Source organism: Rhagoletis zephyria, unplaced genomic scaffold, assembly GCF_001687245.7.
Source record: "Rhagoletis zephyria isolate East Lansing unplaced genomic scaffold, Rhagoletis_zephyria_1.1 Rzeph_scaffold_00318, whole genome shotgun sequence".
NCBI classification, from domain to species: domain Eukaryota; kingdom Metazoa; phylum Arthropoda; class Insecta; order Diptera; family Tephritidae; genus Rhagoletis; species Rhagoletis zephyria.
This window is the reverse complement of record NW_016157402.1, coordinates 177,345-199,737: the sequence shown is the minus strand read 5'-3', so window position 1 is coordinate 199,737 and position 22,393 is coordinate 177,345. Positions and strand designations below refer to the sequence as shown.

The 22,393-nt window shown below is 34.4% G+C and overlaps 3 protein-coding genes across 13 annotated transcripts; 1 reads left to right on the top strand and 2 right to left on the bottom strand.

Annotated features, from left to right (window-relative positions):
- Positions 1-1,478: 1,478 nt before the first annotated feature.
- LOC108358975 (NADH-cytochrome b5 reductase 3) lies at positions 1,479-15,244 on the bottom strand. Of its 10 annotated transcripts, none has more exons than XM_017610558.1 (6): positions 14,782-15,244; positions 13,031-13,684; positions 4,217-4,870; positions 4,053-4,152; positions 2,218-2,439; positions 1,479-2,077 (listed from the first exon to the last, which is right to left on the bottom strand). In XM_017610558.1, exons 2-5 carry the CDS (start codon positions 13,055-13,057, stop codon positions 2,267-2,269), a joined length of 954 nt encoding a protein of 317 aa, XP_017466047.1. In that variant the 5' UTR covers positions 13,058-13,684; positions 14,782-15,244; the 3' UTR covers positions 1,479-2,077; positions 2,218-2,266. The 10 variants fall into 10 exon arrangements, with proteins under 10 accessions (XP_017466047.1, XP_017466043.1, XP_017466039.1 ...); XM_017610554.1 differs by lacking the exon at positions 2,218-2,439 and having other exon boundaries at positions 13,031-13,173; positions 13,232-13,684; positions 14,782-15,241; XM_017610550.1 differs by lacking the exon at positions 2,218-2,439 and having other exon boundaries at positions 13,031-13,398; positions 13,508-13,684; positions 14,782-15,241.
- A 2,018-nt stretch (positions 15,245-17,262) lies between these two features.
- RpL10Ab (ribosomal protein L10Ab) lies at positions 17,263-18,783 on the top strand. Its single transcript, XM_017610560.1, has 3 exons — positions 17,263-17,370; positions 17,698-17,853; positions 18,231-18,783. Exons 1-3 carry the CDS (start codon positions 17,366-17,368, stop codon positions 18,721-18,723), a joined length of 654 nt encoding a protein of 217 aa, XP_017466049.1. The 5' UTR covers positions 17,263-17,365; the 3' UTR covers positions 18,724-18,783.
- Positions 18,784-18,884: 101 nt separating this feature from the next.
- On the bottom strand, positions 18,885-21,534 carry LOC108358973 (putative nuclease HARBI1). Of its 2 annotated transcripts, none has more exons than XM_017610548.1 (4): positions 21,426-21,534; positions 20,433-21,366; positions 20,310-20,379; positions 18,885-19,446 (listed from the first exon to the last, which is right to left on the bottom strand). In XM_017610548.1, exons 1-4 carry the CDS (start codon positions 21,436-21,438, stop codon positions 18,976-18,978), a joined length of 1,488 nt encoding a protein of 495 aa, XP_017466037.1. In that variant the 5' UTR covers positions 21,439-21,534; the 3' UTR covers positions 18,885-18,975. The 2 variants fall into 2 exon arrangements, with proteins under 2 accessions (XP_017466037.1, XP_017466035.1); XM_017610546.1 differs by having other exon boundaries at positions 20,433-21,369; positions 21,426-21,533.
- Positions 21,535-22,393: the final 859 nt, after the last annotated feature.

Here is a 22,393-nt window from a genome sequence, read left to right as displayed (position 1 = left end):
CATTTATACAGGCGGATTTTGAAATGACTCAAGTTCACTTTGTATCCAAATTTTGGTGCACTGTTTTCCCGTTTTTCATGTCTAAGCACGTGAATCAATTTTGCGATGTCAACATCACTTTCACTCTGTAAATGAACCAGTAAAAGCCTCAGTATCCCGAAGCTGTAATCCCGGGATTTCGGGACATGGAATAATTGAATGTCCCATAAGGTATAGGGGCAAATCTAAAAAAACAGGTACACTTTCAAAACAAAAAGTTTAATTTTTTAATTTATCGGCACACCTGTGTTTTATATATGATTCTATTCGTAATCTCTAAGTCTAATTCCTTTACAACAAGTGCTTCAAAAGTTAGACGAGGAATAAGCATTTAGATCGAAAAAAAAACAAAAGAATAAGCTTGGTTCAAATTACACTGTACAAGTTGTAAATTTTGATTGAAAAGATTTTGAAAGATAAACTCACTTAATATGGAAATAAATTGTGCAAAACTTTAGTAAAATATCTTCAAAACTGGGTGAGTTTTTAATAAAATAGTTAAAATTTAAGCAAAGTTTCAAGTACCGCTATCTCGAAAAGTGGAGCCAATCGGGAAAAACTGGGGACGCCATTGAATTTGGAAGGCTCCAGTTCAGTAAGAGCAACTATCAGAACTTTTGTCGAAAAAAGTTGATTTAATACCACGCTCGAAATATTCTGACTACCAGAAGGATTAAAAGTAGTAAATTGGGGTTTTACACACTTCTAGTAAAATTTTTGTGAAGCATTTTAAAGGTATATGTAATGTTATAAGGACAAGTAGTAAAAAAAAGGTTTAGATCATTTTGACGTATTTTCCAAATGTGCCTTCAATTAAGATGTTTTTGGAATAAAAATTACGCTCAAAATCGGAGAATACTTCATCTTTCGAAGTTGGTTTATTCTGAATGCATACCTTTTGCTTAGGTATCAAATTATTCGTAATCGTTTGTAGAATACAATACGTACTCAAAAAGTTTTTAAAATTACATGCATCAAAAACTATACGCGATAAACCGAAAATTGTGAAAAGTAGAGTTACACACTTTTCGTTACTTGCCATTTAATTATTTTTTAAAGCACACTTTAGTTACCAACTACATATGAAGTGTACACATAAGTACTAATTGCACATGAAATTGCAAACCAGTATATGGTGTGCTTCAAAAGTTATAGACATAATTAATTTTTCACCTCTTAAAAATTACATAAAAAATTCACTTGTTTTTAATATTGTTTTGAATTAAAACATCTATAACTCAAAAGTTATGCAACAAATTGTTTAAACATTTTTTTTTGAGGCTTCAAGTATACGTCTATGAATTATATCCAAAAGCAGCCAGCTTGATATAGTTTACAACAATGAAAATAAAGCTAAATAACAGAAAGGTTACCTGTTTTGTAGATTTGCCCATATACATACATACGTACCTATGTCCACAAAAGAAAACAGCAAGTAATGAAGTAATTGTTTTCATTAGTATTCTAAATATATTCCATTTCTCTGGCTTGCTTAACGATTTAACAATTACATTTTGCGTCAGAAGCTTCTTTTCAGTTCAGTTCAGTATTAATCATGAATTCACAATATTTGCACAAATATATATGTATGTAGTTATTTTTGTTCGAAAAGTTTCAATATTAGAAAATGTTTTGTAATCCACTGCAAAAAACATAGGTGAAGAGGTATGCAAGATGGTAAAAGAAGCGTTTCTAAATTAATTTTAATTACACAATTTTTTCAACTCTGATAGAAAGTTCTTTTGAATAAATAGCCGAAATAAAACAGATATGCACATAGATCATATTATTTGCGTTGGCAACACTTAATTTATCTCCACACAATTTGACCTAATATTTAGCAATTCTTTAAATGCACTTTGAATTTAATATGCAAATCTTGTATCTGGATGGAATTCCAATTTATCCAAAGCGGGATTACAAGCGAAATTAATCATTGGTGGTGGGCCGCACATCAACACCAAAGTATCCTCCGAGCCCGGAAAAAGATGCTGCCTAATCATCTCTTCGTTTATGAACCCCACTCCATAGGTCCAACCTGCATTTATGATTAAAAAAAAGAGCTCTTGTTTTATTATGGAATACTTGATTTCAAATTCTTAATTTACGCATGTAATTAATTAATTTAGGCATGTAATCAGGTATACGGATTAGTTATATGTACATAAAAATATTTACCCTACACGCATTTAGCGAAATTTTTACTAAACTCCCAATTTTTATTAGTTTAATAACTAAAGCGCATGTCTGCGTGGTGGCCAATGCGCTCCAATCCAGGTATGCAAGTATAATTCACCATCGGCGGTGGTCCGCACAGTAAACAAAGAGTGTCTGAACTCGGTGGAAAAAGTTGAGATCGTATCATTTCATCATTGACATATCCATCACTATAGGCCCAGCCTTTTGTGAAAAATATGCCCAAAAGCAGCATTCCAAATAAATTGAATATATACACATGTATGCCTCAAAAATTCATTTAAGTATAAAGAAAGAGTTGAGAATATATATATTAGCGTGGGCCGAAAATCCGATTTTTTAGAATTTTGATTCATCAAAGTTCAAGGTGCTCAAAAAATAAAAATTAATAAATAAATTAATTAATTTTTTTACTAAAATTGTAATTATCTTCGAAAGTATTAGTCCTGCATACTTTGGTATATGGCCCATTTTTGTAGAATATCGAAATAAGCTAAGAAAATTTTTGTTACCACTTGAACTTTGATAGACTTGGGCGAGCCTAAGATATTTACCAACAATTTTAATCTTGCACACATATTTTTTTTTAGATTATAATGAACGATATTTTTGCTATTACCAATCAACATTATAAAAAAGCGGATTTTCGGCCCCCGCTAATATGAATGTATGTAAATCCCCCACACAAAAAGATGTATAAATGTTAAAATAAAAAAGTAAAAGCTGCTTAATCTACATATTGCCACCTGATATGCAAAAAGTCGTAACTAACCGCCATCTGAAACGCAACAGTTCGTAACTAAAACAAATTTACTTTTTGATTGATTTTGATGCATTTCACGTCGTTTTATGTAAAAAAAAATAGCATTTAAGCATTTTATAAACCAAGAATAATCGTTTTGCAAGCTTTATATTTATTTTAGTAAACTTAAAAAAAAACTTATTTTAAGTTTGCTTTGCTTGTTGGGTTTGTTATTTTCCTGAGACCGATATATATTATATGTAAATGTTTGCAGAAGTTATGTATGCATATTATGTTTTGTATTTTTATCTCTTCTTATTAGTTTTACTAAGGAAGCATGTTACTTTTATTAAAGTACTTCTTTTACTTAGATATGATGATACATATATCTTCATCTTGGATTTTTATTAGGGGTTTTAAACGGTATATACTTGTAAAGTATATAGTCGTGAAGTATTTAACGGCTAAATATATGTTTAGAGGACCACATATTAAACAATTTTTTAACGGTGTGAAATTTCATAATACGACTTTTATAGTAAGTTACGAATCTCTTAAGTATTATTTTAGCCGTTTGAAGTTTACGACATACAACAATACGACAGCATGCAGCACCTTGTGAACTCCCATATTATTTATTTATATGATTTGCAAGGCAAACAGGATTTAAGCCAAAAACTGCTAGAAAAAGTTTTAAATCAGTTTAAATTAAAAATAAGAAGTTCTTAATGTATGTACATATGGTTTTCCATACATTTAACTAGAACCACCATTTTTAACTTTGTAGAATGCGGCGAAACACACTGGGGTGGCTTGTCATATGTGTGTACGTAAATTTATAAGGCGACACTGCTGCGACATAATATCGCTTGCGTATCGGTCGTGCGACACGATTTGCTATCACGCCGCATATGGTAGCGCATATCGTATCGCTCTATTCTATTTCTTGATTTTTTAAATATTTTTAAATGCATATTTATAGTTTTCAAAGCTTCTGCTCCAAGGATGAATATAGGAAATTGTAGGAAAGAAGTATGGTATGTAGTTCGTTTTATATGATAAATTTTCGAATTACCTTCACTAGCTTTGTCAACCGTATACCACACTTTCAGTTGGTCCGGATATCTTTTTACTAAATCATCCAGTTCATTACGCAGTAAAATATCCGCCTCCGTCTGTACAAGATAAAGAAAAAAAACCACACAAATATTAAAATAAATAGCTATTAAATTATCCTACCTGATTAGCAGACAACAGCGCGAGCTCAGTTTTATCTTTATTATTATGCTTTAGAACATCGCGTATTAACTGCAGCATTGGGGTGATGCCTGTGCCGCCAGATATCATATTTACACGCTTGGCGACAACTGTCTTTGGTGGATCCTTGCGAAGCTTTTTGATTTGGAATCGGCCTTGTCCCTGATATTGTAAACGTCCAGAGGGGCCACGGAACGAAATTTTATCACCTATGTTCATTTGTTCTAAATATTGTGTCATTTTGCCGCCAGCCGGGAATTTAGGGTGCACATTTTTAAAGTATACTTTAATGACCAAATCAACGTAACCGACCTCGTCATCACTTGATATTGGCGTATATGGTCGAATTACCAATTCGTTATCGATGGTAGCAATTAAGTGGATATGCTGACCTACGGGCAAACCAAGAACATGTTGGTTGGATGGCAATCCAAAGCGGAAACGGCGTGTGTCGTGGCTTAAAACCTCCTTTTCAATTAGTGGCAGTTGATATTTGTCATTCGGGTCTACTAAAGTCCGCAGACGTGCAGTTCGATTGGGTTCGGGACGCTTTTTCGACGACTTCTTATTCAGCAGATAATGAATGATTGCAGCACCAGCCACTACAGCCGCAATGCCAACCACAATCGGAACTAACTATAGATAGTGAAAGCAGATTAATTAAATACTTGATAAATGGAAGCAATAAATAATATAAATTGCACATGTGATGTTCCGGATGTACGAATAGTTTATATATTCTGATATCCAAATAATGTGTTATAAACATGCAGGTAACTTTGAGAGCACTTTTACGAATTCCTACAAATACCATTTAAAATATCCGGATATCCGAGTAGCCGATGAACGGATATTAACCTGTAATTCGGATTTTCCCCGTGTACACGAATATCTGAAAGTATGTACATTCCTGGGAACGAACAATTTTTGTTTTTTTTTTCATACAAAATGCTCTCCCATACACGGACTTTCCGATAAACGGACGCGGACACTGAAAAATGTCCAGTTATGAAAAAAATCTCCCATAAGCGGACGCGAAGCTCTAACAAGCGGTCAATTTTTTTCAGTCAGATATTGACTCATGCGCTTATGCATATTGTATGTATATGTACACAAAAATATATATATATTCCTTATTCAAAGATATTTTCTTTTCTAGAAAAAGTTTTGCCTTTTCGTTGCCCTCTTCATGCTGCTTGAGCGAAGCAGGCATTGAGATTTGTCGGAAGAAAAGAAAACGTCATACATTTTTATATAATTTTAAGTCTTTCTCTTTCTGTCTTTTGAAGAATAAATATTAGCTCTGATCCAATACTTTTCGTGTAAAATCCTGTAATTATGTCAAACAGCCAAATTTCTCTCTAAAGTGAGAGTACAAGGTGAGTAACAACCAAAAAGTACGGGAACAAAAAAGCATTTTTTCTGTAAAAACGTCAAACAGCCGATCGCTTGACACTTTTCATGATTTTACCAGAAGAAAAAGTTCGGGTAAAATCTGGCAACTTCATTCTCTACAGAACTCTCCGAAAATCGCTCTCATTTACAGGATTTTGAAGGAGTTTGGAGTACGGGATCATTTCTCCTGTAACTTCCTGCAAATTCGTGTAAAACCTGTAAGTTCATGGAGTTCAGGATCAGAGCTACTGTCTACTGCCGTGCTGAAATAAGTAAACGACGAAAATCGTCGAAAAATATGCAGTGCTGCCAAGTTTTTCCGTATTAATACACTAGTCGAGTGGAAATACGTGAAAAATAACGTGATATTTTCGATACGATTCGACCCTCGAAAAACGACTTGCATTCGGCACAATTCTCGCAATGAGGCTGATTATTTTAATTTAGAAACCCGAATTTTTAATTTTTTAAATTTGAATTTTAATGTTATTTTTTTACGAAATTCCCATAAGCGGACATCTCTCATAGGCGGACAAAAAGTAGGTGACCATCGGTGTCCGCTTATTGGAGCTTTCACTGTATGTAAATATGTATGTATGTGCGCACAACTATTTTAAATTCAACAGCATTTATGGAAACTAATGCACCAGATCTCAAATTCTTTTAATTGGCTGCATGGAAATTACTAACGTGTTATCATTTAATATTTCTTATCTCCATATAAGAGGTTAGAAGTGGCACTACCACTCGACAAGTACAGGGTTCGATCCCTCGTCCGAGCAGCATCAAAAAAATGTTTTCCTAATAAAATCATTTGCGTTCGGAGGAGGCGTAAAGCCAAAGGCCCATCTTTTTTGTGAACCCACCTCCAGACGCACACCACATATCGAAGAAGAAGCTCCGCATAAACGTCCGTCGATATAATGCCAATACGTACGAATATAAATTATGTATATACATTTAAATTTAACTTATCTATGCAGAATACACACATTATTTTTTTATTTGTTAAGCATGACATTGTATTATTCAACTTCCACCCAGTATAGAGCGAATTGCAAATTGTCTCACTTCAATAATAGCCGTGTTTTTTCACACGCATATACATCTACGCTTAACGTGTAAAAACCCCTACCGAATATAATTTGTTTATACCTACTAAAATGGCAAATTTTGGCTTACGTCTAAATCACTCATCGTCTCGATTTACTGCACTAAAATCGTCACTATTAGCACTGTTGAACTTTAACCAATAAAACTCACTGCCCTTTGACCGACTACTAACAGAGTTTAATTTCGAATATGTCTAATTACTTGTATTTGACTTCGATTTCAGCATGGCTGGACGATGAGGCAATTGCTACTTGCATACACGCTAGGCACATGAGCGAACCGGCGCTTCATATGTCGACGAATAGCAAAGTCGGCTCAAATATTTTCCAGCCCTGCATCTACTAAGGCTTATTATGTATTCCAATGTCAATGCTAAAAATGAAGCCAATATTATACATATGCATATGTATGTACATATGCACATACATCCAGCCATACAATTGTATGTGTGAGCTTTTTAATAAAAAAATTCATAAATATTAGCGTACGTAATGGTGAGTATCGTTTTTAAAGCGATAAGAGAGCAAGAATCATCAAAAATGTATATTATTAGAGATAAGCTTCGTTTGTATGTAGTATGTATGTATATATCGGAAACTATGTACTAGTAAGGTTTCGGATCTTGAAAATTTGTTAGTAATCATAACGCGCATGTTTTACTCTTTTTTTGGGATATGTGCTGGAAATTTAGCACGAACGCTAGCATGCATTTAAAAATGCATGGATTCAAGAGGGCTTACTCATCCGTCAGACGTACCCCATTTTGACTTTTTGTCCCCCCTTACTACGGAAGGTTGCGTAGCTCCACCATTTTTGCCCGAAATCGTTCACCTTTCGCTTAAAGTTGAGCGAAAAGTATAATTTTTATTTGAAAATTTTCTTATGCCATATTTTAGGCTAAATATGTATACATATGTACAGATGCGTGCAACTAATTAGCAACGAAATTCAATACGTTATTGCTTGCAAATAATGTTTATTTATTTATTTTTAATAGTTTTCATTTAAAATATATTTCAATCTATTTCAGAAACCACAATATTAAAAGCTGCAAAGCTTGCACAAATTGCAAAAAAATTAATCAAACTTCAAAAACTTGTCATTAAAATTTCAAAATTTTTAATTCGAATATTTAGAAAATTTTCGGGTATAACACATGATCAAAATATTTTTTTACATGGAAAAAAATCCGCAACACCCTCGACAAAAAAAATTTTAAAAAATCAACGGTAATTTTTGGCGACTTGAAACTTGCACTTTATTATACTAAAATTGAATGGGCTACAAAACTGCATACCCGAAAATTTTCTAAATATTCTAATTAAAAATTTTGAAATTTTGATGACAATTTTTTGAAGTTTGATTAATTTTTTTGCAATTTGTGCAAGCTTTGCAACTTTTGTTATTGTGGTTTCTGATATAGATTGAATTATATTTTAAATGAAAATTATTAAAAATAAATAAAAAAACATAATTTGCAAGCAATATCGTTTTGAATTTCGTTGCTAATTAGTTGCACGCATCTGTATATACATACATATGAATATGCACATATTTGTATTTTTTATGTACATACACTGGCGATCAAACTGAGAGAATGGTGATTTTTTCAAATATCTGCGATGTTTTTCAAGTTAATTGTTTTGTATTTTTTTTTTAAATACTTTTCATGCTTTAAACAAAACCATTACATCAATATATTAATCAACTTGAAAACTTAATAAAAATTTTAGAAAAATGCAACAAACTTCCATCAAAATTTTGAACTTTTTAATCTCAGTTCTTGGGTATGCAATTACATGCCTCATGAAATTTTTGTAAAATTAGAGCAAGTTTTAAACAGCGCATTTTTCATATAAGAAGTGCAATTTATAACAAGTAATTTTTAAGCAAAAAACAAAGCCGACTTCAATACTCATATATATATATATTTAAGATTATCGTAAATTTCTTACAATGATCGGATTTAAACCAAATTAGTATGGGACCACCTGTGAAGTAACACTTTTCCTATAAAACAACAAGAATTATAGAAATCGGTTAACGGGGTCCAAAGTTATGCGGTAACATACATAAAAAAGTTCAAAATTTTTATGGAAATTTTATGCATTTTCTAGAGTTTGTATTAAGTTTGAAAGTTTGAATTAATTTTATGGTTTTGGCTATAGCATGAAAAATATTTTTTAAAAATATAACAAAAAAATTACTTGGAAAACATTGTAAATATTTAAAATAAAATCACCATGCACTCAGTTTTGATCGGCAGCGTAACTTTGTTTTGTTCAAATCATATATGTAATACTTGTATATTGGCAGTAACCCTGCAAACCAAAGTTCCCGAAATCTTAAGGAAATCGTTAGGAGTATATCATTTCTGTAACGATTTTTTTATGAATTTTCAAAGAAAATTATATGAAGTGGTAAAGAAATTTCTGTACGAAAAATAAAGAAAATTCTGGAAAAATTCTGAAAGATATTCTTCACATCCCTGCAAACCATTTTTTCAGAGTATTCTGAATCGTAAAGAATTTTTAAAGAATTCGGAAAGATCCCTTCCGATTTTTTGCGGAATTTTCTAAAATGAAATAAATTACGCACACTTACATTCTTTTACGAAATTTCGGAAGAAAATCGGTAAAGAAATAAAAATAATGCTGCTATGTGAAGAATTTCTTGCAGACTTTTTTCAGAATTTTCTTTATTTTTCGTACAGAAATTTCTTTACGAGTTCTTGTCAACCACTTCATATAATTTTCTTTTAAGATTCGGAAAAAAATCGTTACAGAAATCAGATACTCCCAAAGATTTGGTTAAGATTTCGGGAACTTTGGTTTGCAGGGATAGCACCATTATCTTCGTTGCTTCACCGATTTTCTTCCGAAATTTCGTAAAAGAATGGAAGTGTGCGTAATTTATTTCATTTTAGAAAATTCGGCAAAAAATCGAATTAAATCTTAACGAATTCTTTAAAATTTCTTTACAATGCACAATACTCTGAAAAAGTGGTATGCAGGGATGCTAACTTCTCAATGTGTAAGACATTCCGAAATAAAAGCGAGACAGTCTAGTACTGTTTAAGTTTTTTAAGATTTCATTATGCAATTAATTAGCTTGAAAGTACATAGAATAAATATGTTCCGTCTAACAAATAACCAAACTTCCCAAATACATTCACTGGCAATCAAAAGTGAGTGCATGGTGTTTTTTGTTTAGGTAATATTTGCAATGTTCGAGTTGAAAATTTTTTTTGTTATATTTTTATAAAAATATAGTTAATGCTTTAATCAAAATCACATAAATCAAACTTTCAACCTTTATACAGAACTTAGAAAAATTCAACGAAGGTAGGGTAGTCCAGTTAGCTTGAAAAACATTGCAAATATTAAACAAGAACACCATACACTCACTTTTGATTGCCCGTGTACATGCATAGAAACATACATATCGTTGCCTTAATATAGAAAGGCCCTATCTGACATCGTCGCTGATTTACAAAAAGTCGTAACTAACTAAAAATCGAAAATTTACGTTTTAATTGATTATGATGCATTTGATCGAATTATGTGGCCTCACATCGTTTTATGCAATATATGTGGCATGTATAATAATATTCCACATAAAATTGATAGCATCTCAATTCGAGAATCGTTTTATGAATTAGCATTTTGGGTCAAAAATAAAAGAATGGTAACTTCAGTCAATGGATGGTATCGCTAGCTTTCAATAGTCTCATTTATAATATTTTAAGAATTGGTTTGTATCAAGGCACATTAAATGAGCCTTGGTGTGTGTTGATAGGTGTTTACTCTTGTATGCCTTTTATAAGGATGACGATATCTTACAACAATTTTTGCTTATTGCACGGCGATAACCCAAAATGGAGCACCGTTAGTTCGGCAGCTAGGAGGCGTTTTTCGGTTCGAAAATTGGAAATTAACTGTCCAAGTAAGGTACATACTCACATAACTCGTTACACCAAATACAGACTCTCCCAACGTTCTAAAATTTTATGTTTGAATTTATTTAATCTAGAGTCAAACATTTTATTTTTTTGGCATTTCCCCATGACGTTAAAAAAAAAATCCGGTCTTAAAAAAATACCTTTTAATCGATCCATCACATTTATGCAAATAAATCGGAGAAGTTTCTTTTTAATCTTATGTTGGAGAATGATCAATTCCAAAGTTATGTGGTGAAACTGGAGAAAATACCTCTTTTACTTTGGATTTTATTCCACGTACTATCAAACTACACGAAATTTATGCTTATTATTTTGATTCAATTGAACTGGCACAGTGGCTTTTACACAAAAACCAACAAAAGCATCCATTCATTTTAATTTTAAAATTTTCCGACGAACTGATAACCTCCTCCTTTTTTGGAAGTCGGTTAAAAACAAACCTGCTGCAGTAGCCAGTAGTTCTCGAGGCAGATGAAGCTCCGTCTCGTCGATGCCCGGTGGTTGTGTGCCTAGAACGGCATTCACAGGTCTGGTGTCTATATAACTTGAGACTGACTCCCTGTGAATGCCGTTCAGGGCCTGTCGATATGCTGATAGGTCCAGAGGCTACTTAATGAACCTCTGGACTTCGTCCGTCAGTTCGTAGAGATGCCTGCTGACGTGCCTGCGCGAGGGCTCTTCTGCAAGCAGCTGCCTATTCGGATGACCACGTCTATGGCTCCCAACCAGAAACTGCTTGCAGAGCATTGCATTTTTGCCTCGTCGTGCAGGTGGTCGGCAGCTTCATCCACTGCGTCCTACTAGTCCCCGCGACCGGCTGGTGCTGCGTAATTTAAAACCGACCGGCCTATTGCCTTGTATGTTGCCAGCAACGTTTCTTTGTCTTTTCCTCAAGTACTGCCGGCTAGCGACTTGGATGACCTTGTTGCGGCTCTGTACTTTGTTGACTTCGTAAAAGACTTTTGTTATTTCCGTCTAACTTTTGTGTTCTGTCTCCATTTCATGCTTTTTTCATGCGAACTGTCGGCTTCAGCTGTCAAAAACATTTGCATTTTTCTTCAGTTTCATTTGCAACAAATCGCCTGCAAAGTCCTGGATCCGCGAAGCCCTACATTTATGCATTTTTTGCAGTTGAAAGTGCACCTGTTTCGCCAATTCTTGCTCTGTTATAGGTCTTTTTATTATCCTTTAAATTCTTAAAAAGGCTTTAAATGCAATTTTAATAAATTTGCTATGCACATAATAAGGCTATGCATCCTTATACTTCTTCAAGTGGATAAAAATTGAAAGAATAATTTTCTTGTAGTTTTATAAAAAGTGAAATAAAATCCAAAGTAAAGGTACTGGCCCAATCCTGGCTTGCTTCGATGCGAATTGTCAAAAATTATTTGGAATATACTAAAACGTATACAAGCTGGCCAAATGGCAGCCTTTCTTCACTTTCTTTAAGCGCTTCAAAGTTTCAAATAGGCAAATATTTTATTTGAAAGCGTTTTGTAGGCTTTTAACAAAGAGGTATGTTCCCGTTCAAAAAACATAAATTCAAACAAAAATTTGCTTACTTAATTTAAAAAAAAAAAGTCGCAGAAAATGCAAACAATTAGAAATCAAATAAAAATGGTTCGTTGTTTCCATATTTATATTTAACATAAATATCGTTAACTTATAGTACAGATTTTAAACGAAAGGAAAAAAAATTGATCGCTCTTTTCTTCAAGGAAATCGCTTTTTTAAGCTGTAGTTTTTTTAGTAAATGTAGATATACATAAGTATCATTTTACCATTTCTTTTAAATACAAACATTATTTCGTATTAATTTAAAAGTAAATCTAAAAGTTTCTGATAAATTTTTTAGAGTTTTCTAGGAAAATAATTATTAGTGTTAAGGGAACAGACATTGACTTTTCAACCAGACAGCTGGTTACTTTGACAGCATTCCTAGCCGCCATTCGGCCAAACAAGTTTTCAAAGTAAATCAAAGCAAATTAAAGTCAGCAAGGCGCGCAAAGCAAGCCTGCATTGGGCCAGCGCCTTAATCAAAGGGTTTTTTTCATTTTCACCACTTTTCTTCAAAATTAAGCATTCTTCAAAACAAGATCAAATAGAAACTTCTCTGATGCCCACAAATCCAGATATACATAAGCTTGGGTCTTGAGGAAAATATGCGTACCTATTCAAGCGAATCAGGCTGTATGTTCTACAAACTATTTTCTTTCGTATTAATACCGACCTGGTCTAATGTATGTAGGTATGCACGTATAGTATGTAGTTCATATGTATATACGTATATATATATATATATATAAAATATAATTTTTGTAACTTACGTGTGTTTCATATACGGGCCGAGCCATTACTTAACAAATATTTTTAAAAATTCGCTGATTCAATTAGCGTACGGTAACATCTCAGGTATCTAATAAGTCAGAACAGCTGAAGCAGCCAAGGTAGTCACAATATTTCAAACTCACTGCTGATAAGTGAATTATAGTATTTCCATACAATTTCGTAGTTTTGGTTAGTTTCACCTGTCGCCGAATTAGTCTTTATTCAAAATCGAGCGGGGCAAATAGAGTATGTAATTAGAATAACTTATTGATTTTAAACAGGAATTCAGTTATGTAATTATGCATCCGTTTTTATTATCTTCAATTTAGCAATCCATTCCGTCAGCTATTGTTATGAATTACGGAGACTTCAGTTTCCAACAGAACATCCATTTACCAATGATAATTTAATAAAAACAGAAAATATCTCTTCAATATGGAATGGAAGAGAGATGGAAAATCACAACTGTTGGTTACCGAGTAGCGATGTTGATGTCAGCAAGAGCAGTGGTCGTATTATTACCGAAAAACTTCGTTGACTTATACTCTGCTGACGGGGGCGGAAAATATTTACATAGTATTAATGGCACGTTCCTTGTTGCCGTTGCTTTTCAATTTTTTTATCTTCTGTTCTGTTGTACATGTAAATTTCCACTAAAGGATAAGAATAGTTTTTCGTTCTATAAGAAAATGTACATACATAGTACATACTTACATGCATATGCTCATATTCATAACATGCTGCTACTTACAGATTTGAGCGTACGGTTTTTTTTCCATAAAACAAAAATCTAAGAATACTCTATATGGAAACAATGCGTACCTAGGTCAGAAAATAATTCTCAAAAATTAACCCGAATTTGTAGACATTGGAAATTCGCATATTATTATACTAAGTAATTTTTAGCAAAAAAAACAGGCTAAAAAAAATATATATATCTATATATTTCATGATTCAATGATCGGATCTAAACCAAATTACATGGGCGTAGCCTGGTACCCCCTAACTTTCAAATTTTCCTTGTATATATATAAAATAGTACCCTGAAATGCCAGCTTAATAGGGTCGAGCCCCCCTCCCCCCCTAAATTTCATTCTGGCTACGCCGATGCCAAATTAGTATGGGACCACCTCTGAGACACTACCTTTCCGTTCAAAAAGAATTATCGAAATCGGTTGACGTAGTCCAAAGTTATGCGGTAACATACAAAAAAAAAATAAATAAAAATATTCCGACGAACTGATAACCCCCTCCTTTTTTGGAAGTCGGTTAAAAATGGCTATAAAACTGCATAGGTACCTGGATTTTTTTTAGAAATTGTTATTAAAAAGTCTGAGATTTTGCAGATTTTTCTTAATTTTCGTTCACAGCTTCTTTCTTGGACTTAAATTGGGTTTGCTGTGATATAAGCCATATTTTAATACAAAATAAAAAATTTTAGTATGTGGGTATTATTATTATTATTATTTAGTGCCGATATGAATATCAGAACTAATAGTTAATATGAGGATCGGCTACAGGGGCCAATAATAATAAATAAAAATATTCCGACGAACTGATAACCCCCTCCTTTTTTGGAAGACGGTTAAAAATGGCTATAAAACTGCATAGGTACCTGAATTTTATACTAATAGTTAATATGAGCATCGGCTACCGGGGCCATCAGCTTGTGGGTAAAACATTGCGAATATTAACAAAAAAACGTACGCTCAATTTTGTGAGTAATAGTATATAAATACATTTTGCTTACAAATAGAATATTAAAACTTAGAAAAATGGACTTAAAGGTATCCAACTGGAAAACGTGGGCAGCGGCGAAAGGCGATGTCTTACCCATGGAACTTAGACTTGACATTAAAAATACCATTTATCTGCACGCTAATGATTTGATTCAGTGAACAAAATTTAGCATAACCATCTATGTAATAGATATATATGTATTTATATACTTTTGTCACCCACGAATGATAGAATACTTCGCTACATCGTGTTTGTCACCGGCATAAATCCTAAATAATAAACTAAACAAATTTGAACGAAGAAATGCGGATTCTCACAACAAACACACCAATCTTGATCTTGATGCACAAATATTTTGGAAACGTTCAGATTCCAACAAGTATTTTGAGATAAACAAATTTCAATTCCCAATTATTTTTTCCGTTTTTCTCTCGAATTATTATCCCTTCGTTTCGCTTTTTTTATTTGTTGGTTTTTAACAAGGCGAATTCATACAAGGAGGTGTTGCAAAGTCTGTGTTTATACACGGAAACTTTTGTCGACGCGATTTTTGATATGCCCTTTCGGTGTTTAAAGCCGAAATTAGTCAAGAACGTAAACCTACCGGTACGTAAACCCGAGTCAGCTGACACGATCTGTCTTACCAGAGCGCCATGTAAATGAAAACTCAACTCCGCAGAATTTTTCTTTAGTTCTAGCCCGTAGCGCAGAGAACTGCAGAATTTGGATTTTTCGCTGTGAGCTGATTTCAGATGGTTGCCACGTCGTCAGTTTTGCAAGTTATTATTTCCTATTCAAAATACGTTTAAAATATTTGAAATTTACTATTGAATAAGGCTTTTTGTTGAAAACTAAGTAGTATATATTTAGCTACGAGCTATTATAGCACGAAAAATTGTAGTTGAAAAGGTAAGTTTATGAAAAGGCATTGATGAGTGGCAACACTGTAGTAAGAAACACTGAGGGCTCCAGTAATCGACAAAATTCTGCGTACACAGACTGCGTTTAAGTATAAATTCTGCGTTCTTGACTAAGTTCACCTTTACACACGGCGATTTTTTTGTATGCAATTATTCTTCCTACCAAAGGCGTCTAAAACGTACAAAATGTTTTTAAGTTTTCAATTTATTTCAATATCTAACGTCCCCTTCAAATCCCGGAACCCACGACAGCATTACGCTATTGTGGACTCCCAGGTAGTTACAAAGAGTTTCACAGTTGTTCACAAATCTTGATGCCGTTTTAAAAGAGTCTTACCGCCCTATTCCCATAACCAAAATTCATCATATGACTATTGTCAGAATTGCTGCGCCTAAAACACAATATAAACATTGTTTCGCCGTTGTCACTTACTCAGTAGGTCATAACAATAAAACTGACAATTGTCATACGACAGCAGCAGCGGCGCAGTAGTAAAGGCAATAGTCAGCCGCTGAGTTTTGTCAATGGTGTGGGAATAGGGCGGTAACTGCCGTCCCTAAATTGGAGTGCTCAGCGTTGCGTTATCCATTGTCAACGAGTGTCAGCGCGCGCTATCCCCAAATCAACGCGTCGTAATTTTTGACGTTTTCTCAGGTCCTCTCGTTTTTATTCTTGTTTCCTCTTTCACTTTTTTTGTCCCTTCTCTTTCTTTCCGTCTTCTGCATCCAACTTCAACACGTAACGCCCTGTCAAAAATGAAAATTCCATTTGCTCGGCGTTAGCGCCGCGTTATTGTGGGATGCTTCATACAAATTGTATAGGCATGAGGATTTTTGACAGTTGCTTAACGCTTGACGCGCCAATTTAGGGATGGCAGTAAGGCCTTTAACCCTGCCTGACTATCTGAAATAATATTTATTCTGGCCACATTTTCTGTTCTACTAAGACTTCCGCCTGGAATATCGTTAGGTACAAGCATGATAAAAGCATTAGAAGGTAAAATCATTTTCACAATTCGTCGGCCATGATTTTTTTTTGACGTTTGCAAGCATTTTAAAATCATATAAAATTGAAAATAAAAAAATGAAATTGCTCACAATTGTTGTTTGAGATCAAAAATGAGAATGTGTGTGTGAGCTTGAGTTCGAATTTTATAATTATATTGCTGGCCTGGCTTTCAATCATGATAAAAACATAGCAAGGTAGAACCGTTCTCTCAATTTGTCGGCCATGATTTTTTTTTGAAGTTTGCCAACATTTTAAAATCATATAAAAGTGAAAATAAAAAATTGAAATTGTTCGAAATTGTTGTTGCTTGAGATTGAAAATGAAAATGTGTGTGTGAGTTTGTGAGTAAATTTAAAAATTAAATTGTTTGGAAACGTCAAGAATTTTAAAAGTGACTCTCAGCGGTTCTACCTTACTATATTTTTATCATGCTTTCAATGATTTTACCTTGTAATGTTTTTATCATGGGTAAAAACAAGAACGATAGAATACATCGCTGCATCGTGGGAATACATTTTGGGTTGATGTAAACACCGTATAACATATACGACCGTCAAATTTATGATTGGCATATCTCGACGTTTGGCAGTAGTGCTTTGGACGAATGTCAAAGGAAGGGACAACAAATTCTTTCTTTCTTCTATTGACCGTCGAAAAGTGCAGTCATGGCGTAAGTTTAACAATTTTGGTTTATGTTAATCCGAAGATTTTAAAGCAATCCTAAACATTGATTTAATAAGTTTTGTAATTTATTACTTGTGAATGCTTTCTTTAGCACAATCGAGTAGTATTTATATGCAATCTAAAACCAGCTCCATGGATTTATCAATATCCTATAGAAGTTTGGAAAAGATTGCTACATTAAGTCCAAGATTTTTGGCATAATTCTAAAGCTTATTTTTTATTTGGAATTTCAGCTTAAATTTTGAACAAATATGTACTTAAATACGTATATTTTATAGATTAAAATCTTATTTAATTCATGGTTTGTTTACAGGTCAAAAGTATCACGAGATACACTCTACGAGTCGGTTAATGGAGTTTTGGAGTTCTCGCTAAAAAAGAAGCGTGGCTTCTTGGAGACTGTGGAATTGCAAATTGGTCTCAAAAACTACGATCCCCAAAAGGATAAGCGTTTCTCCGGAACTGTGAAGTACGTGGGTGAGCACCTAAGTTGAAGAGCAATGTGCATTAGGAATGATTTCTTAACTGCATATAGTTTGAGACTCAGGTAGTCAAATGATTTTTGGCGGACCTTCACTCAGGGTCTTAAAATCAAACTGAGTAGGTCTATCATTGACCGCTTTCTAGTTCTTAAGATAGATGAAAAGCACGATCTATCGTGTAAGTCCCCACCTTAAATATAGTAATTTCAAGTGAATGAAATGATGTTTAAATATTTATTGCATGTATTACCTGAAAGCTATGAGCCTTTTAGTTACTATGTAGATAAAAATCGACTGATTGTGAAAAGAAATTTTTTTTTAAGATGTGCCATTTCGCCTTATTAATTATTGTATTGTTTCGTAGGTTGAAGCATATCCCTCGCCCCAAAATGAAGGTGTGTGTTCTCGGCGACCAACAGCATTGCGACGAGGCTAAAGCTAATGGAGTGGAATGCATGGATGCTGAAGCTCTTAAGAAATTGAACAAAAACAAGAAGTTGGTGAAGAAACTAGCAAAGTCGTACGATGCTTTCTTGGCTTCAGAATCGCTGATCAAACAAATCCCACGTCTTTTGGGTCCAGGTTTGAACAAGGCAGGCAAATTCCCTGGTCTTTTGTCTCATACTGAATCTATGATGGCCAAAATCGAAGAAGTTAAGTCAACCATCAAGTTCCAAATGAAGAAGGTGTTGTGCCTGTCTGTTGCTGTAGGCCACGTTAACATGAAGCCTGATGAGCTAGTGCAGAACATCCACTTGTCTATAAATTTCTTGGTATCTCTTTTAAAGAAGAACTGGCAAAATGTGCGTTCATTGCACATTAAATCTTCTATGGGACCACCACAACGCTTATACTAAAAAGTAAAATCAACTTTGTTTGCATATTTTTTGGTAATAAATATATGTATTTGGACTTAATATCTATCATTAATATTACAATTCTGCTGCTTATTGGCATTGTTGAAAAATAGGGTGCGTTCAGAAATGCATAATTATAGATTAGAAATAAATACGTCTGATGCTTTGATTGATGCACTTCTAAACACACCCATACTTGGTCGAATGTTGCCCATTTGATGATTAAAATTAACTTCAGTCAATTGGTAAATACTACATTTCTGTTGAGCTTATGGTGCGACCTAGGAATTCGCGTACTTCAGCAGCGCCATCTGCCTCCCATGAGTAGGCTCTTCCTTGGAGTACATTTAACACTGGCTTAAAGCGAGTGCTCATTGTAAATTTGGTGCTTTCTAGATTCATCCATTTCGCCCATTCTTTTTCAAATGGTTCTTCGTTCTCTTCTAGGACATTATGTAGTACACAACAGGCTAGAGCAATTTTGTCAATTGTGCGAGAATTAAGGTCATAGTTCCATTTTAAAATGCGCCACCGGGCAAATAATCGTTGCAAAGCCTTATCTCTGAAAACAAACAAGTTGTCCACTGCTTCATTGAAGTCAAATTCGTGTGGCACTGCCGGTTCTTGGTACTTATGCATGAGCCATTTCCGGAGTGGATAGTAAGTATCTGGCGTCACAACAAAACGTGAAACCCTTTTTTCACTAATTAACTTTGGCGGAAGCTAAGTAAATTTAATTGATTTCAATCATTATTTGATCATTACATGTATAACATTAAACGCAATTATGCAAAACATCAGTCTTATTTCTAAATCATGATACGAATATGGTAATGTTCCATGTTCGGTTTATATATCGCCGAAGATCTTCAAAAGTGACACAACTCAATATTACACGTTTATCAGAAAATACGAAAAACTATTGCTTAGCACATGATAACCATATGGGCAAAGGAAACTTTACCCTTGGGTTTTTTCAACGAATTCTAACAAAAATTTGCTCACGCTTTGGCTGAAAGGAAAATAAAAGCTCCGTTGTTATTGTTGTAGCGGCATTACTAAGCCCTGCTTATGCGGTTAATCCTTCAATCATTGTCGTCAAGCTCAACTGACGGTAGGCCCAGGAAATGGGCAGTTTCAACAGAGTCGGGCCAAAGGGAGAGGGGCGTTGGTTTACTAGTATTGGGGTCAGGTCTGGACATGTAGCTGTTGAGGCCGCTACAGTATCCAGACCGTAACTGGGCCAGGGTAACGCGAAGCTCCGTTTCTGCTACAGGTGGTGATTGGGTTCCGATCACGATATTCATAGGCCGGGAGTCGTCGTAATTGGTGACAGACTCCCTATGAAGGGCTGTTTCGGCGTGCTCTGTGTACATTTTTAACGAATAATTTCAAAAATGCAAAATTTTTAATTGTATCACTTTTGAAACTCGTTTGCGATAAATACCAATTATTATTAAAGTTGCGCAATTGGTATGCTTTATTCTCTTGTGCTTTAGAAATACATGACTTGAGTTTTGCAGTAATGCTGTTCGTAACACACAGCCAAATGTGTGTAGAATTTTCCACTGTAGATTCATACTTACATTTGAAATCTCGTTTGTTTCTTCTAGGAATAGACTTGGCTGATTTGAATCAAATTTTACTTTACGAAAACTATAAAAATCACATTAGGCAGGATAAAGAAGGAATAAACCAGAAGAACTTACCATAATTTATTATCGATCAGCATCTGCATTATAATTGTGGAGTTTGCTGACTCGTTTGAATTGCTGTTTAGTTTCACGGATTTGGTCGTCAATTCGCATATACCCAACACTCCTATGACCACTGGTGGCATATTGGAGGCATTATAAAACGCATTGCCGATTGCATCATATTCTTCTTCAGTGCTTGGCATGGTTAAAAATTGTTTACCCCATTTTTTTAAAATAGCTTCGGCAAACAATTTCATGAATTTGTAGATGGTTTGGCGGCTTGTGATCTGAAACATACGTGCTATTTCACCGTAATTATTACCAGTTGCAAAAGCGTACAAGCCCATCGCGATTTGTTGTTCATGAGATGCAAGCTTGTGGAAAGGCGAAGTTTGCCCCGAAGGCTGCATGACTTCTTTTAATTGATCACATATCCATTCGAACGATGATTTTCGCATACGAAAATTTGATATCCAGTCATCCTCACTTTTGATTCCCATAACATCTTCGTAAAATTTACGCATATAGACGGGCGCGACAGGCTCTTCAGTTAATAAAAGAGCTTTAGGCAATTCCTTTCTTAATTGAATACTACCTAGTTTCGGAATAGGAATAAGCTCTAAAAAACTAGTCTCTAATTCCAAGATGTGCTGCATGAAAAATGATCGCAGTAATGCTTGCCGGCGTTGTAATCTTTGCTGCCAACGTCGACGGTTAATCAGGATGGAGCGTTTGAAATTCATTAAATGATTTCTATATATTTCCAAAAGTTTTCTACGTGCTTTTAGATTATTCTCATGAGCAAATTTTATTGCCAAAGACTGAAATTGAGATGAATGAGGCATAATTGAATCATGGCTGTTGTTTACTATTCCTTGGGCTGATGTTGCAGTTGCGTTATCTAAACTTAATACAAAATCCTTCTCCCAATTACCCTCCAATATTTCTGCTGAAATTATGTTTCGGGTATGAAAATCTAAATAAACGGAACATATATTAATTTACCATTAGTGCCCATATTTTTTTATACACTCGAAATTTATAAAATATTAAATTCTAGAGATGGGCAACCTGACCGGTTATTCACCTCGATATGTTCTTTTTCCGAGCGAATTTAAACAAGGTGGCAAGACGAATCCAATTGTAGCCGCTACAACAACAACAACAACGAATCCAAGGCGAATTTATGGCTTTGTTTCTTTTCTTTTCTAGCAGATAATTATCAGGAAGAAGAAGAATGAAAAAATTTAAAGAATTACGCTCACAGAGAGCGAAATAACGAAAAAATAATGTCAAGGATAAACGCCGATCTTCGGTTTAAATTGTTTATTCAAGCAAAGGTTACATTTGAATTAGAGAAAAGTTAAAAGAAAACTGATATATTCAGAAAAGAAATTTATTATTTAATTGACAACGATCGACTGTGCCTGCTAGATCACCTGCCTTTTACAGTTCGGCCTCTCCTGACTTTCATGGACCGGCCTCGGTTAGTCATCTGTTACACTTCCGTCGCTTCCGTCTTCGTGTTCTGGGCTGAGTTGACACCACCGCCTCATTTGATCGCTGGATATTATGCCGCAGTACTTCCGTTGCGTAATAGGTGCATCTGGTAAATCTTCCACAATGTATCGATCATAGTCTAATACCTTCGTAACGACATACGGTCCCTTATACTTAGCATCTAGCTTATGCGATTCTCCTGTGGCCGCTGGAACTACGGTGATCATCACGAGATCGCCTTCCTGATAACGCTGTGGTTGTTGATGCCGTTCGTTGTACCGCTGTTGCCACTTAAATCTCTCTGCGTCGATATTTGCTTTGGCCTTGTCGAACACGTCATAACGCTTACTACTGTCTTCCGGCTCTGGGTCGTCGTGGATTGATTGGAACAATCTGTTTTGACTATAGTCGCGCAAATTGTAATGGAAAACTATATCATTTGGGTTTACTTTCGTTGTAGCATTAGGTTGTGA